The 17,526-nt window shown below is 47.2% G+C and overlaps 2 protein-coding genes across 3 annotated transcripts in view; one reads left to right on the top strand and one right to left on the bottom strand.

Moving 5' to 3' along the window:
• The window catches only part of LOC140387869 (carboxypeptidase A1-like), a 55,691-nt gene extending 54,811 nt beyond the window's left edge, over positions 1 to 880 (top strand). Inside the window, exon 11 of the mRNA XM_072471126.1 lies at positions 585 to 880. Within this exon, the coding sequence (XP_072327227.1) occupies positions 585 to 772 (188 nt within the window). The 3' untranslated portion in view covers positions 773 to 880. The remainder of the gene's footprint in view (positions 1 to 584) is intronic.
• A 3,311-nt stretch (positions 881 to 4,191) lies between these two features.
• Positions 4,192 to 17,526, bottom strand: part of cep41 (centrosomal protein 41) — a 64,852-nt gene continuing 51,517 nt past the window's right edge. For both annotated transcript variants that reach the window (XM_072471128.1, XM_072471127.1), the window contains exons 10-11: positions 10,563 to 10,778; positions 4,192 to 7,324 (exon numbers count right to left, since the gene is read on the bottom strand). In XM_072471128.1, the coding sequence (XP_072327229.1) occupies positions 7,206 to 7,324; positions 10,563 to 10,778 (335 nt within the window). In that variant the 3' untranslated portion in view covers positions 4,192 to 7,205. The remainder of the gene's footprint in view (positions 7,325 to 10,562; positions 10,779 to 17,526) is intronic.

The following is a 17,526-nucleotide window of genomic DNA, read 5'->3' as shown; positions in this document are numbered from 1 at the left end:
TCAGAAACAACCCCTTTATTACTGAAATAATTCAACTGCCTCACAAGTAAAATACCGGAGTACTTGAGCATTTATTTTGCTGACCTCAAGACCTTTTCTAAGGTAATAATGCTCTCCTTGCAACTAGTTGGGCCAAATTACAGACATTAGTCCCTAGAGGAAAAAGATTGTAAGGACAAGACTCCCTCTCCTTTCAAAAGTCTTTTCTTCCTTGCGACTTAGTCATCAGCCAAGAGGATGGGGTTAGCCACCTGTATCCAGTGATTTTTTTTTTAAAAGAAGGAAGAATACAAGACCAGCTTTGGCTGCACTATTCCTCCGATTCCACACTCCTCGCCCCACCCTGCTCTTCCCCATCCCCCCACCCACCCCCACTTACCTTTGGGGAAACATTGAGCCTGTACTTGGCATTTTTCCACACCAAGAAGCATGTGTGATCTCTAATCCAGCATTGAATACTCAACCATACAAATCCCAACACCCCCAAGGTCTGCCACATCACAGTGTAAAAGATGAGTTGTACGTTAGAACAGTAGACAATCATGCACTATTTAATTGTCTATATTTCTTTCTTTCCACATTAGATCAAAGCAGTGGTTCATCCATTGACTGGGCTTATGACCAAGGTATCAAGTATGCTTTCTGCTTTGAACTGCGTGACACTGGTCGCTATGGCTTCATTCTACCAGCTAATCAGATTATTGCAACAGCTGAGGAAACCTACGTGGGTTTGATGGAAATTTTAGACCATGTCAGACTGAACCCCTATTAAAATCAATTTAAAGCACGCTGCAATTCTGGTCTAAAGGTGTCTCTCATCAGAAGTCACTTTTCTTTTGTTAAAAGTGCAGTTTCTCTTGAATAAAAGGTCCAGAATGTATTCTTGTGTTTATACTATTAAGACCACCACGATGCATCTAATCATGAATTAGGGCTGATACTTTATTCCGTACATTCAAATAAAGATTCCTAATTTCAAAGTCATTTTATTTCTAAAAATTAGATCATCAGCCATGTGGATGTCTTGTGCATATTTCCTTCATGTATTGAAGTCACAAGTGGGGGCTTTGATGGCCCATTGGGTATTTTTGCTGCCACTTGCCTCTAGGATCTTATATTGGATGTAGTTTAGACTTCTTGGAATGGGCCTTTCTTTGCCATTAGGCACATGATGTGAAATTACTTTGCAGGATTTCAATCGAACTGAAGAGCATGGTAGTCAGAATAAAACCGCCTAATTTGAGGCTGGCAATCTCATGCAGAAAATTGATTGGCTCCTTTGAGGAAGCTTCAACTTGGACATGGGTAAGCACAGTTGCACGTGAAAGGCTCTTAATCTCAAAACTGTGGTGATTCGGGGCAAATCTTGGGTATGAATCAGAAATTAATCAAAGGGCAGAAAAAAAATTCACTGAAGTCGTTGTGGGGGTGGAGAGAGAAGCATTAAATAGAGCGACCTAGTGATTGATGTTGGAACACTAATTTCTAACTTATTACATCAATGACGCAGACTCAAAACCAAGATGGGTGACAGATTTGCAGGTACTAAAATGTGGAGTCAGACCAGGAAATTCTAGAGTAGGACTTTAAAAAAAAGCTATTTCCCCCATTGTCTTTTGCTATCCCGTTCCATCTCCTTTACTTTGCACTGACTTCACCTCATCACTGATAGCCTCTCTCTGCCTTTTGTTTTCTCTCTCCCTCTTTTTCATAGAATCTACAGTGCAGAAGGCCATTTACCCATCGTGTTTGCACCGGCCCTTGGAAAGAGCACCCTATTTAATAATAATCTTTATTAGTGTCACAAATAGGCTTAATTAACACTGCAACAAAGTTACTGTGAAAATCTCAGAGTTGCAACATTCCGGCGCCTGTTAGGGTACACCAAGGGAGAATTCAGAATGTCCAATTCACCTTACAAGTAAGTCTTTCGAGACCTATGGGAGGAAACCGGAGCACCCAGAGGAAACCCTCACAGGAACAGGGAGAACATGCAGATTCCGCACAGATAGTGACCAAGCCGGGAATCGAATCTGGGACCCTGGCGCTGTGAATCAACAGTGCTAATCACTGTGCTGCCACTGCCCACACCTGCACCCTATCCCCATATATCAGTAACCCCACCTAACCTTTTTTATACTAAGGGGCAATTTAGCATGGCCAATCCACCTAACCTGCAAATCTTTGGACTGTGGGAGGAAACCCACGCAGACACGGTAAGTGCAAACTCTACATAATTGCCCGAGGCTGGATTGAACCTGGGACCCTGGAGCTGTGAGGCAGCTGTGCTAACCAGGGCGCTATCGTGATGCCCTACTCTAGGGTTCTACTGTAAATGTCTTTCTCCCTCTGAAGAACTGCCATTCATAAGTTCACCCATTCATAGAATACCTACGGTGCAGGATGCCATTTGGCATATGAGGTCTGCACCAACCCTCTGAAAGAGCACTCCACCCAGGCCCCCTCTTCTGACCCATCCCCGTAACCCCACCAAACCTTTTTGGACACTAATGGGCAATTTAGCATGGTTAATGCACCTAGACTGCACATATTTGGACTGTGGGAGGAAACCAGAGCACTCGGAAGAAATTCATGAAGACACTGGGAGAATGTGCAAACTGCACACAGTCATCCAAGGCTAGAATCAAACCCGGGTTCAAGGTGCAGTGAGGCAGCAGTGCTAACCACTGTGCCACCCGAATAACATTTAGAATAACACTAACTCAACTAAAATGGATTGTCTGGCCTTCCTGTTATAATCTGAAGAGTTTGTAAGAAGAGGTAACGGAGATTCAATTTATATGCATTTGTTATAACTCACAAATATTTTACATCAGCAAAGAATATTCTTTGCTAAAGTAAAATGGGCTTAGTGGTAGCATTCTTGTCCAAATCAGGTGTAAGATTCAAATTGTTCCACAAGCCTGATTGGAGATTTGGTTCAAATATTTTGAAAATATCCATGTTTGGTGGGTGGTGTGCCTCCATCCTAAGGGAGCTGCGAGGGAGCCATAATTTCAATTGTCACCAAGGTGAGAAATGAATGTCAAGTATTGCATCAACATCACACCACAGCAGAGATCAGCAAACTGATCTGCTGGGCTCAGGATTTGCATGTCCTCACTGGGCCGTTTGAGCAAGTTTTCCCCCAGCAGCTGCTTTATAAGGGACAATTTGGTTCTTGACAATGGGCATGATCCAACGGCAATGCTGCGCCAAAAAGCAGCTCGCTATGGTGCAGTGTGGCCGATGAAAGCCAGGTGACCCTGCTCCCAGGATCTATCTGGCTCGCCACGCCTCAGGAGATCCAACGCGATCTCGCGAGAGGTTGCGATGTGAATCCTGCCCACAATGGGCAGGGTCACTTTTTGGCACATCTGCATGTTAGTGAGACAGCTAGTCTGACTCCAATGTGCAGATTTCCGAGGTACCTTAGGCTGTGGGATTCATCCTCTTCGCCTTATTGACCTCAGTTGAGCGCTGTTCAGTACTGGTCCCCACAAATGAGGACCAGACAGAACGGCACTCTTGGGGATCGGAGGAACCCAGCTACATGCCCTTTGGACAGGGTGGTGCCCTGGCACTGCTGGTGCCACCTGGAAGTGCCACCTGGGTGCCAGCCTGGCACTGTCAAGTTGCCCAGGTGGCACTGCCGGCTGGCATTTTTTTTGTTTGTTTGTGTGCGATCAGGCCGGGGGCCCTCCCATATTGCATTTGGGCTGGGGGGGCGGGGGGGGGTAGGGAATTGTTTCAGCGGCCTTCCCACTGTACAAACCAGGGCTATGCATTCCCCGTTCAGGCCCTTTTTTCAACACGAGTTGCATTGAATAGCCATGTGTTTCTCGGCACTGCGGGCGCCAGGAAACACGCAGCTAAACGTGCTTTCTCGGGACTTCCCTTTTGGGTGAATCGTGCACCCCCCACCCCCCCCGTTGTGTGTTTCCCAGATGTGGAGGTGGCTCGCCACGGGCCATCAGCAGGATCGTCTGGTCCAACTGTCATCTGCAGGCTCGCCTGTCCTGTGGCCAGATAACCCGCCGTGGGGGCTGCATTCAGTGGGACTGGAAGATCTGTTGGCAAGAAGGGCTGCAAAATCCCACAAAAATACCTCTGGAATGAAGTTGCTTGTATCTTTAAAAATAAACCTCCAACCATGAAGCACAATATAAGATTGTTAATTGTCATGCACTGTTTAAAATTAAAAACATATACACTTTATTTAAAAAATAGAAAATGTACAGATGTTTTATTTAAAACCACAAAAAAATGCTTCACTTGACCAACTGCCACAAGTCATAATCATCTAGCTGGCATTCATAAAATATGCAAACCAACTAGAAGTAACAAAATGTGAAAGAGGCCATGTCCGTCTGGCATGCAGTTTTCAATAGCAGTATGCCCATTAGAAAACCATCTGATCTGTTCCAGGCTCTGAACTGGATGCCTGATATTCGAACAGGAAAATCCCTTGACAAAGGATAACTCAAACCCCACTGACATGCACACTATCTTATCCATCGACAATACTTCACTTTAAAAAGGACAACTTCACATTTCCATAACAGAAACTGAAGGAAGTTTTATATATATATTTAAATTCGGCCTAGGATGGTTCCAAGTTTGACTTCTGATCTGCGCTGAGTCAGCTACTCTCAGGGCAATGTGGTAAGGCCACTTAAGGTTGGATTCAGCATCCCTGGGCTAGGCAGGAGAATACCTCCTGGTGTTGCTCATTTAGATCAGTCAGATTAATCCTGTTTTATATGTAACAGTACTTTCTTTTAGTCCTGGTTCAAGATGTCATGGATACCATACTTTAGGAAACATGACCAAATAGCTGTCAATTCTGTCACAAAATGATAATGTCATAGAGCTCTGCAGCTATTACAGAACAACTTATTAATTTTAAATTATTTTCTCTGATTTTAGCAATTGAGCACTCACATTCCCAACTTTGTTTCCTAGCTATTTATCTCGCTCGGACTATTGTTGCTGGAAAGGATAACAAATGTGCGATTGTATTTGAAACACAAAAGAACAATAGCACCTTCTAACAGGGTAGGCATGGCAATGCATCACATCTTGTGACTATAGTTAGGAAAGATGACTCGAGCTGGAAAAATACTGATTGACGCATAACCTAATACCCAACTTCCACATTTCTGTGCTCATCTACATGGTCAACAAATTTAGCCAATAATCAATAAAAAAATAGGTTTTTCTGAAAACAAGCTTGTAGTATAGGGGGAAAAAAAAATCACTTAAATTTCTCCCAGCCATTCCAACCCCAAACTCAGTCACTAAATTCTTAAAGAAATATAAAATGCAACAACCCAGTTTTTTGCATATATTAAAGTACAAATTTGTCTCTTGAGAGAAAGAGATAGGCTGGGGTACCAGGATGAAAAACACTGCTATGAGCATTAATGCATTGTATTTACGAAAAAATATTTAGTTGTGAAAAAAAAATCCAAAATTGGAAGCACCACAAGAAAAAGTAATTAGTTCAGGAAGATTGTTCCCCCCCAAACTAGAATTTTCCATTTAAAAAATACAACCAACATGTGCATCAACAGGATGTGTTCTAATCTGCTTTAGTCGTTCATTTCATTCTCTCAAGGAAACAAAGACCATCAAAATAATCTTTTAAAGATTTGCATATTCAGCTAATTTTCACATTTGGATTGATTTTAACCAGCTCCGGAGAAATGTGAAGGGAACAACATTCACCCAGGTCTCACAATTAAAAAAATATTCAGAGATACTGGCACAATACTCTCTCCCCAGCTCTGATAGATGTGAATGAGCTGATCAAGTTAAAAAAATCAGTATCGGATCATAGGCAAGTCACTGGTGTTGGATTTACACAAAAATCAGATGGATTCTTAAAAGTGTTTCTGTAAACCCTAGAATCGCTTTAAAAGAACATAATTTAACCATAAAAGCAATGCCACTGGTTCTTGTGAGCCGGAAGAAAGCCTAATGATTTGAAAAACATGATAAACCCTGTCATTTTTAGTACTTTCAGGGCAGCTGCTGTGAAGTTGAGAATAGTAGAGGCAGCAACAACAAATGCATTTAACAAAAACACATTTGCAGCAAGTGCAGATATCTACAACACAATGGCAACAATGCATGGTAATGGTGGCATTTAGCACATCAGACTCCAGTTCAGTACTTGCAAAGATCCCACTTCAAAGCCCATGACATACATATTCGACATACATATTCATCATGTATTTACTAAGACATCATTCAGGCTGTACACTTGTTCCCAGAGACCCAGTTGCAAACTGAAGCAAGTTATAAATTATTGACCAAGAAGCCTTTCATATCATCTCAAGGCAGAACCAATCATTATGTGCTACTTGAAGTATTCAGAGTTGATTTAGCATTTTAGGGGGAGTAGGGAGATTAAAATATCTGAAAAACAGCTCCAAGTGTACTAGGCTTATAAATTCAATACTCCATTGTGCATTTGAGCATATTCTGGTATATGATAGCATGCTACTAGATCTACATTTCTAATTCATTAACATGCTGTTGGAACACTAAGAATCTGTTCACCTGTTGGATCATCAAATTGTTAAGCTTTCTTTAGGATGCCATCAAGTAGAAAGAGATGTATTAACAGTTTCATTCTTGGAGTGGTTATTGGGGAAGGAAGAAAGCAAAACCCTAAAAACCAATGATTCGAAAAAGCCCAGGGGTCTGTAATAATGTAGGTTATCTTTCTTTAATACTATCTTTTGGAGCCAAAGGAAAAAATACAGAACTTAAGGTGAAGGGGTGTGTGCTAGTGGTGCAAAAAGTATTGTTTCAGGCTTTCTACATCAAAATCTGTGCTGAAATCTATTGTGTATTCAAAGCCTTGGTGCTTTGAAACACAGGATTCTGTAATAAATTAATATGGTGCTGAACAGTCTTCCTTGTTCTTCTGTTTTAATATTTTCCTCTGCTTTTGGATGTAGTTCAAAGCTATAAATAAGATTAAAATGGATATTTCAAAGCCCTTATTTAGATAGTGTCACTATGTTTTTCCCCACAACTTATGACTGTAGATATTGCTTCAAGTTTTTTTTTCCGGAATGTCAGTGATAACGGTTTCCTACAAATCTTTAGCACTATAACAGCTGAAGATAAGAAACATAGAAAAAACAATGGACACAAGGTTTAAGAAAGGTGAAGGAATGACATTCTGTTTCTTATTTCCACGGTTTATTTTGGAAGCAGCCAGTCTGTGATCGAGCACTGATGGAGCCACCGACAGAACTGCTGGATGTCTTCAACTGTGTTCTGGATGATGAAAGACGACTGAAGTTGCCTAAAATACATTAAATTAGGAAATATTAGAATACATCTAATTGCTCAGAAAATGGTATGAAGCTGAACACATTCTTGAAATAGAGAGCACTGGACCAAATATAACAGGCAAAGTCAAACAGTGTAGAAATAATTGGAATTAATGTTAAAATAGCTGGGAAAACATTGCTAATGGTTTCAGATAAACGCATACTAATACAATATTACACAGCAGGAAAAGATGGTACGAATATAGAGATAGAGATAGAGCATGGTTACATTAAAATACAGGGATTTAGACGGGTTGGGGGCGATGCAATAGGGTAAGGCCCTGAGACCTGATGGTTACCCAGTGGAGTTCTATAAAAGGTTTTCTGGGTTACTGGGGCCGCCACTGGTTGAGGCCTTTAACGAGTCTAAGGAGCTGGGAGTGCTCCCCGCAGCGGTGTCTCTGGCATCGATCTCTCTCATCTTGAAGTGGGACAAAGACCCGGAGAGCTGTGGATCGTACAGGCCAATTTCCCTTTTAGTAGACGCTAAATTGCTGGCAAAGTTCTTGGCCACACGCATAGAGGATTGTGTCCCGGAGGTAATCGGGGAGGACCAGACGGGATTTGTGAAGGGCAGGCACCTGACGTCTAACATTAGATGGTTCCTGAATGTTATACTGATGCCAGCGGAGGCGCGCGAGGTTGAGGTGGTAGTAGCTATGGATGCAGAAAAGGCCTTTGGCCGGGTGGAGTGGAAGTATCTATGGGATATTTTAGGCAGGGATTTGTGGATTGGGTCCGGTTGCTATACCAGGCTCCAGTGGCGAATGTAAGAACCAACTGGGTCCGGTCAGAATATTTTAGTCTCTGTAGGGGGACAAGACAGGGGTGTCCGCTCTCCCCACTACTGTTTGCCCTGGTCATAGAGCCCTTGGCAATGGCCCTCAGGTCATCGAAAGTTTGGCGGGGGATAGTGAGAGGGGGGGGGGGGGGGGGGGGGGGTGGAGCACAGGGTCTCACTCTACGCGGACAATTTACTGCTTTATATCACAGACCCATTGTGGGGGATGGCTGGAATTATGGAGACACTGGAAGAATGTGTGTGGTTTTCAGGCTACAAGTTAAACATGGGGGCAGGAAAGGAGGCTGAGGGAGTTAACTTTTAAGGTGGTGGGGAGGAGCTTTAGATATTTGGGGATCCAGGTGGCTAAGGACTGGGGACAGTTCCACAAGTTAAATCTGGGTAAAGCGGTCGAACAGCTGAAAAGGGATTTCCACAGGTGGGACATGCTCCCACTGCCACTGACGGGGAGGGTGCAGACGGTGAAGATGACAGTCCTCCCAAGACTGCTGTTTTTTTTTCAATGTCTCCCGATTTTTGTCCCAAAGATCTTTTTCAGGAAAATGAATGCGGCGATCTTGGGTTTTGTGCGTGCTGGTAAAACCCCGAGGGTGAAGAAGGCACTCCTGGAACAGGGCCGCGGGGAGGGGGCTTGGCCCTCCTGAGTTTTATTAATTATTACTGGGCAGCCAACATATCGATGGTCAGGAAGTGGGTAGTGGGGGAGGGGTCAGTTTGGGAGTGGGTAGAGGCAGCATCCTGTAAGGGGACGAGTTTGGAGGCTTTATTAACGGCATCCCTGCAGTGAAGCTTGAAGATAATCAATGAGATCAGCTCAACAGCATCTGGTCAAAGCCTTCGATAGACAGACCAGGCTCCAAAATTTCAATGGAGGCTTAAAAAGAGGATAGAACAACTTCAGACAAGGGGAGGGAATTCCAGAGCTTAGGGCATTGGCAGCTGAAGGCACAGCCCCAATGGTGGAGCACATAAAACTAATGATGGTCAAAAAGGCAGAATTAAAGGAGCAAAGATATTTTGAAGGGTTGTGGAGCAGGAGGGAGATTACAGATTTAGGTAAGAATTTGAAAACAAGGGTGAGAACTTTGAAATCGATGCTTAACCAGGCACCAATGTAAGATAGTGATGGATGAACTAGACTTGGCATGAGTTAAGACAGCAGAGTTTTTATAGAGCTCAAGTTTACAGAGAGCAGAATGTGGAAGGCCAAACAGGAGTGTGTTGGAATAGTCAAGATAATAAAAAGACATGGATGAGGGTTTCAACAGTAGATGAGCTGATAAGAGTTAACGAGGTGGAATAGGTGATCTCAGTGGATATCTAGCCAGAAACTGATCTTGGGGTCAAATACGAGATCAAGGCTGCGAACATATGTTCAGCCTTACACAATTGCCAGGAGGAGAGGGATGGAGATAATGGTTAGGGAGCAGAGTTGGTGGTGGAGAGCAAATGCAATGGGCTTTGGTAATCCCAATATTTAACTGGAGAAAATTTCTGCTCACCCAGTGTCAGTCAAGCAGTTTAGAGATAGTGGAGAAGTAGAAAGAGGTGGTGGCGAGGTTGGGCTTGGTGTTATTGGGGTACATGTGAAAACCGATACTGTGTTTTTGGATGGTGTTGATAAGCAGCGGCATGTAGATAAGATGTAGGGTAGGACCCCCAAGTGGAGGTAGAGGCAGCCCGCCTTTGGCTGGATCTTCTGCCATCAATGGGGTCTCCCGTTGATCGCATCCTCCGTTGGAGGTTGTGGTCGGTGGGACTGGAAGATCCCAACAGCAGGAACGGCCAGAAAATCATGCCCATAGACAGTGGCTGAAGAAAGATCCTGGGAGGACACCACAAACAACAGTGCAGAAACTATGCTCGTATAGGTGATTATCTGGCTATGGTTAAATAGGTAAGACTATAAAAAATCAGATTGTTTAAAAAAAGCCCTTTAGAAGATTAAATGGACTATTTTTAATTAACATTTCATGTCCAAATGCCCTCTTGAGTGGGAAGTGCGAGATCCTTATCACTCAAGGCTATGCTGGATATCTCACCTGTTAGCCTTTCATATTTTTAAATCAGCTTATTTTTACACAAGGTTGGTTCAAATGATTTTTTGGTTTATTTAATCTCATCCTTTCAAAAAAGCAGCCCTATTACAGCTTCAACATCCTCCCGAATGGCCTTTGCTTTGACGTCTCACATAAAGGATATTCACCGTTTTTTAAAAAAGGGCTGACTCCCTCACAGCTGCGCTCATTTGTGTCAGCTTAGCGTGTGTGCTCAAACACAATCTTCTGACCCTGAAGGTATAGTACTACAAGTGGAGACAAGCTTAAACTTCTTTTAAATAACATTACTACACAGTGGGCTTTTGGAGTTCCTTTAACCACTATGCTCATTTTCTATTGTTTCCTTACTGGGCGAGTTTGATGGTAATAGAATCTCGTCCAAGTAACACTGGATCTTATTCAAATCATCTTTAGCGAACCGGAGTTTGTCCTCTGCAGAGTGTGTTGGTTCCTTAGCTGTTGAATGTCTTCGGCGAGGTGTCAAGAGAACTGGAGGTTGGCATGACAGTGGAATTGAACCAGTGGTTAGTCCTTCCGGGAACATCTGGGCAACTACTTTCAGCCCTAATAAGACATTAATATTATTATAGTTCAGGTTTACATCAGCATTATTTATAAACAGGGTTTCATGTGATGTCTTTAACTATTTTCAAAGTTAGAAAGCACAGATTAATTAAAGTATTTTATTTTAAAATAGCATTTATGATAGCTCTAATTTACTTATTAAAATGATAATTTACTTATTAAAATGATAATTTACCTTTTTCTTTCCAATTTGTCATCTCCTTTCCTGGAGTAAGTTGCCCAGATTTTATGCTGAATTTGGGATGATGATCAGGCAACCAGGGAGTCGAGCCCCTGATATAACTTTGTACTTTGTCACAATTTCTAGTGGGTGGACAAGCTGCAGGGATAGTGCCCATCTCAGGAAGGTGCTGCATTTAAAGACTAGTTTGGGCAAGTTGACCTGCAAGTGGTTAGCCACTGTTGTGACAAGTCAGACATTAAATATTGATCTCACTCATCTGACTAAAAGCCAGTAGAAGTCTTCCCCCTAGTGTTTTTACTGAAAACAGCACTTAAAGGAATCTGAAAGTCTTGACACCTTAAGAGCCACAGGCCAGGATTTTCCACTCTGGTATCTAAGTCCTCCCGCCAGCGGCAAATTGGGACTAATCTCGGATGGCACTGAGAATGGCCCCCAATTGCGAGTCTCTCTCCGTAATCATGCAAACAAATGTATGGTGGAGAGCTTGCTGGATTCCGCCAGAATCCCGGTCATTTTGAGTGGGTAGCCCAAGCCAGAGATCCGGTGGCAGGCCCCCCCTTCCCCCCACAAAGCTAATTCTGCCCTCCTCTCCCTGCTAGCAATGAGGAGCATCCTCCCCCTGCCACCATGGGAATAGCGGGTCAACCCCACACACAGCATGCACACATGAGGGTGACCTGAGCAACCCCGCCCCTCACGATCCCCTTCATCAGTCCCCTCCCCACTCCAGTTGGGATCAGCTAACGAAGCATAGATGAATTAAGCCTTAGCATGTTCCAGATTTGTTTGGCTCAGACCTCTGTTGGGTCATTGACGAGCTAAAATACGGTTTAAGGAGAAAAACCCCTTCAAGTTGCTTTCAATAACCCTAATGTAATGCTTTACCCTGGAACATTCTGCTATATCTATTGTTCTACAGAGAAAACAGCTGTAGTGTAAGTTTTGAGCATGTACTTGAAACATGAATTTAGAAGTTGAATCTCTAGTTGTAAGATTTTCAAGGTGTCAGCCTTCAGAATGAGATCAAAGACCACTATACACATAAAAATTTAATAGGAGTTTGGAACAGGGTCCAAAAGTTGTATCTAAAATTACAATTTCAGACTCTGTTTACTTTAAAAGTACATAAATATGGGATCAGTAACTGGAGTACAAAGTATTTTTCACTTGCATCTTAAAAAGGGAATTGTGTCAAAAAGAAAATACCTCCACATCTGTGAGTTGTTTGGTTTCATCTGCTACATGTGGGAATATTTCCAGTTTCACTGCCTTTATGTTGAATGAGCAGTGCACATGCCTTGATTTAGTGTGCGTTTGACACAAGCTGGGCCCATCACTATGCTCAGAAGTTACCAAGCAAAACTAGGGAGAAATCCATTGTTGGTTTAGTTTACCTGCTGTGGTAATACCAGGTATTGCAGTACCTGAGGTGAATGACCATTGGCTAGACTGCGGGGTCTACCATTGGGTAATGTACATAGCCCCGCCCTGAGCGGTGGGGTATAAGAACCGGTGCCGTCCCAGCAGCCTTCATTTCTGTAACATCGCTGCTGGGTACAGTTCTATCTGATTAAAGCTGAATCGATATGACTCCTCGTGGTCTCAAGAGTATTGATTGTGCATCAATTTAATCAGATAAGTACTTTTGAAGGATGGGTCTCCGCATCAAGCCGTCGTGCCTTCAGCTCAGCCCTCACGCAGAAAACTCCGCCGCGATTTTTAAGCATTGCTGGCGTGCTTTCAGAGCTACCTCGATACGGCTGCCGACACCCCCACAGAAAGGCAGAAGATGCACCCCCTATGCTCGCGGGTCAGCCCGACGATCTACCCCCTGATTGAAGGGGCGGCGAACTAGGATAAAGCCATGGAGCTGCTGGAAGGATATTACATTCGTCCGCTGAACCAGGTCTACGTCCGTCACCTGCTGGCAACGAGACGGCAGAGCCCAGATGAGACACTCGAAGACTTCTACCGGGCACTGATAGTGCTGGGCCAAAACTGCGGCTGCCCAGCGGTGACGGGGAACGAGCACACTGAACTTTTAATCCTAGACGCTTTCGTGGCAGGTTTGGTTTCCCCCGACATCCGCTGAAGGCTCCTGGAAATGGACACACTGGGCCTCACCGAGGCCCGGGCCCTGGCAGGGTCCATGGACGTGGCGTACAAAAACGCCCTTGCGTACACCCCCACGCGCACTGCTCCCCCCCGGGCTGCGTGGCACCCCACCGCGGCAGCCCCCAGACTTACCCGCTTAACCCGCAGACTTACCCGCTAACTCCGCAGGCCTGCGCGGCAAGGCGCCTGCTACCGCCGCCGGCCAACGCTGCTTCTTCTGCGGCCAGGCGAATCACCCGCGTGCGCGCTGCCCGGCCTGCACCGTCACCTGCAAAGGGTGGGGCAAGAAAGGCCACTATGCCGCGGTCTGCCTAGCCCGCGTGGTGGCCGCGGTATCCAGCGAGTACCGACAGCTGTTTTTCCAGGCCCCAGCTGTTCAACCACAGCTGTTTTTTCAAGTCCCGACTGTCCAAGGCCCACCGCACTCCTTTTTCCCAGCCCCGCCGGCCCAACGCGCACCGCAGCCTTTGTCCCTCCAGGCAGCGTCACAGCCGCGGCCATTTTGACACCCGGCAACCACGCTGGAGGAGTGCGCGCCGCCATTTTGTCCCTCGTCGGTCCAATCTTCGGAGTCGCTGTCCCCGGACTCCATGTGCGATCCATGGCCGGCGCCATCTTGGATGGGGCCTCAAACCCCCAGCACGGCTGGCCACGCGCTGCCCGACCAAAACTCCTTGCTGCAGCTGGCCTCCGCCACGCTGGAGTAGTGCGCGCCACCATTTTGTTCCTCCCCGCCGCCACCTTCGGAGTCCCCGTCCCCGGACTCCATGTGCGATCCATGGCCGGCGCCATCTTGGATGGGGCCTCAAGCCCCCAGCACGGCTGACTATGCGCTGCCCGACCTAAACTCCTTGCTGCAGCTGGCCTCCGTTACCCTGGACCAGAGTCGGCCCCGAATGCTAGCGAAGGCCACCATTACGATCGCCATCAACGGCCATGTGACGTCGTGCCTCATCGACTCCGAGAGCACGGAGAGCTTTGTCCATTTCGACACGGTAAGGCGCTGTTCTCTGGTCACCTATCCCATCCAACAAAGGATCTCCCTGGCCTCCGGGTCACATGCGGTGCAGATAAAAGGGTTCTGCCTCGCGAACCTCACCGTCCAAGGCAGGGAATTCCGCAATTTCCGCCTATACGTACTGCCGCATCTCTGCGCAGCCACCCTTCTGGGACTGGATTTCCAGTGCCACGTACAAAGCCTGACCTTTAAATTTGGCGGCCCTATACCCCCCCTTACTGTTTGCGGCCTCGCGACCCTTAAGGTCGACCCGCCTTCACTGTTTGCGAACCTCACCCCGGATTGCAAACCCGTCGCCACCAGGAGCAGACGGTATAGCGCCCAGGACCGGACCTTCATCAAGTCCGAGGTCCAAAGGCTGCTGAAGGAAGGGGTCATCGATGCAAGCAACAGCCCTGGAGGGCTCAGGTTGTGGTGGTAAAGACCGGGGAGAAACATAGGATGGTCATCGACTATAGCCAGACCATCAACCGGTTTACGCAACTGGACACGTACCCTCTCCCCCGTATTGCCGACCTGGTAAACAGGATTGCGCAATACAAGGTCTTCTCCACGGTGATCTCAAGTCTGCCTACCACCAGCTACCCCTCCGTAATAGTGACTGCCAGTACACTGTCTTCGAAGCAGATGGGCGGCTCTACCACCTTTTAAGGGTTCCCTTCGGTGTCACAAACGGGGTCTCGGTCTTCCAGCGTGACATGGACCGAATGGTTGACCGGTACGGCTTACACGCAACGTTCCCGTATCTTGACAACGTCACCATCTGCGGCCATGACCAGCAGGACCACGACACCAACCTCCGTACATTTCTCCAGACCGCGCACCTCCTAAATCTGACCTACAATAAGGCGAAGTGCGTGTTTAGCACCGACCACCTAGCCATCCTAGGCTACGTAGTGCGCAATGGAGTCATAGGCCCCGACCCTGAACGCATGCGCCCCTCTTGGAGTTCCCCCTCCCTCACTGCCCCAAGGCCCTAAAGCGCTGCCTAGGCTTCTTTAGCTACTATGCACAATGGGTCCCTAATTACGCCGACAAGGCTCGACCCCTGATGCAATCCACAACCTTCCCCTGTCGACGGAGGCCCGCCAGGCCTTCTGCCGCATCAAAGCGGACATCGCAAAAGCCACGATGCGCGCCATCGACGAGTCCCTCCCCTTCCAGGTCGAGAGCGACGCGTCCGACGTAGCTCTGGCCGCCACCCTCAACCAAGCGGGCAGGCCCGTGGCTTTCTTCTCCCGCACTCTCCATGCCTCCGAAATTCGCCACTCCTCGGTCGAAAAGGAGACCCAGGCCATAGTAGAAGCTGTGCGGCACTGGAGGCATTACCTGGCCGGCAGGAGATTCACTCTCCTCACGGACCAACGGTGGGTGGCCTTCATGTTTGATAATGCGCAGCGGGGCAAGATAAAAAACGACAAGATCTTGTGGTGGAGGATCGAACTCTCCACCTACAATTACGAGATCTTGTCCCGGGTAGAAACTCTGTCCCGGGAAGCTGAACGAGCCTCCTGATGCCCTATCCCGCGGCACTTGTGCCACCGCACAAGTAGACCGCCTCAGAGCCCTACACGAGGACCTCTGCCACCCGGGAGTCACTCGGTTCTTCCATTTCGTTAAGTCCCGAAACCTGCCTTACTCCATCGAAGAGGTCAGGACAGTCACCAGGGACTGCTGAATCTGCGCGGAGTGCAAACCACACTTCTACCGACCAGAGAGGGCGCATCTGATAAAGGCTTCCCGTCCCTTTGAACGCCTCAGCATGGACTTCAAAGGCCCCCTCCCCTCCACCGACCGCAACACGTACTTCCTCAACGTGATTGACGCGTACTCCCGGTTCCCATTCGCCATCCCCTGCCCAGACATGACCACAACCACTGTCATCAAGGCCCTCCAAAGTATTTTTACACTGTTCAGTTTCCCCGCATACATCCACAGTGATAGGGGGTCCTCCTTTATGAGCGACGAGCTGCGCCAGTTCCTGCTTAGCAAAGGCATCGCCTCGAGCAGGACGACCAGCTACAACCCCCGGGGTAACGGGCAGGTAGAAAGGGAGAATGGAACGGTCTGGAAGACCTTCCTGCTGGCCCTTCGGTCCAGGAATCTCCCAGTCTCCCACTGGCAAGAAGTCCTCCCAGTGGCCCTTCACTCCATTCGGTCACTGCTATGTACTATCACAAACCAGACACCTCACGAACGTCTCCTTGATTTCCCCAGGAAGTCCTCCTCTGGGACCTCGCCCACAACCTAGCTAGCGACACCCGGACCCGTCCTGCTGCGGAAACATGCGAGGGCGCACAAGTCGGACCCGTTGGTCGAGAGGGTCCACCTGCTGCATGCCAACCCCCAGTACGCCTACGTAGCGTTCCCCGACGGATGCCAAGATACGGTCTCCCTTCGGGACCTGGCGCCCGCCGGAGCCCCACGTGCGCCCGGGCCACTGCCCCCCCCCCCCCGGCAGCACCTGACCAGAGGGTCAGTACTGCCGCCGGAACGCCAACCCAGCGGCGAACAGACACTGACGGCCCCTACAGGCGCCCTCCTCCCCGCTCATTTTCCGCCCCTACAGCGCCGCCTAGGGGTGACGAAACTGCCTGGGAGGAAGACACCACGTTCCCGGAGTCACAACCGCCGGGGCCCTCAGCAGGATCGCCGCCGAAACTTAGACGCTCCAGTAGGATGACCAGGCCACCCGATCGTCTGATTGCAGCACCATGAAAAAAATAAACAACACAAGAATTTTCTCCGTTACCCTCGACAGCATGGTTCCTGCAATACCTGGTCCTACCATGCAAAGGCGACAGTGACACTGACCATCACCCCACTGGCTCTTTTTTTAGGGGGGTGAATGTGGTAATACCAGGTATTGCAGTACCTGAGAGGTGAATTACCATTGGCTAGACCGCGGGGTCTACCATTGGGTAATGTACATAGCCCCGCCCTGAGAGGCGGGGTATAAGAACCGGTGCCATCCCAGCAGCCTTCACTTCTGTAACATCGCTGCTGGGTACAGTTCTATCTGATTAAAGCTGAATCGATATGACTCCTCGTGTTCTCAAGAGTATTGATTGTGCATCACCTACTTTGGTATGTACTTTCTCTCCCTGTGGGGGCACATGCCTCTAAAACTAAAGAACTTAGAGGTAGGCTGGCAAGGAGCAAAATCTTCAAGTATTTCAGTGACATTGCTGCTTATGCAACCAAGGTCACCCAATGCAATTAGGCAAGTACTGATTTATTAAATATCTTGGAATCGAGTGGGAATTAGAGATAGGCAAATTTTAATCAAAATGCAATGTTGGTTTCCTGTACAAAAACGTATTTCTATTTTACACAGCCCTGGTTTATTTGCTACTATTCATCAAGTATCCTATCCTCCTTCAACCCTGTGTAGCTCAACTGTTCTATGG

The sequence above is a fragment of the Scyliorhinus torazame genome, chromosome 13, assembly GCF_047496885.1.
Source record: "Scyliorhinus torazame isolate Kashiwa2021f chromosome 13, sScyTor2.1, whole genome shotgun sequence".
NCBI lineage: Eukaryota > Metazoa > Chordata > Chondrichthyes > Carcharhiniformes > Scyliorhinidae > Scyliorhinus > Scyliorhinus torazame.
The sequence above is the reverse complement of the archived record's forward strand: the minus strand, read 5'-3'. Positions and strand labels throughout refer to the sequence as shown.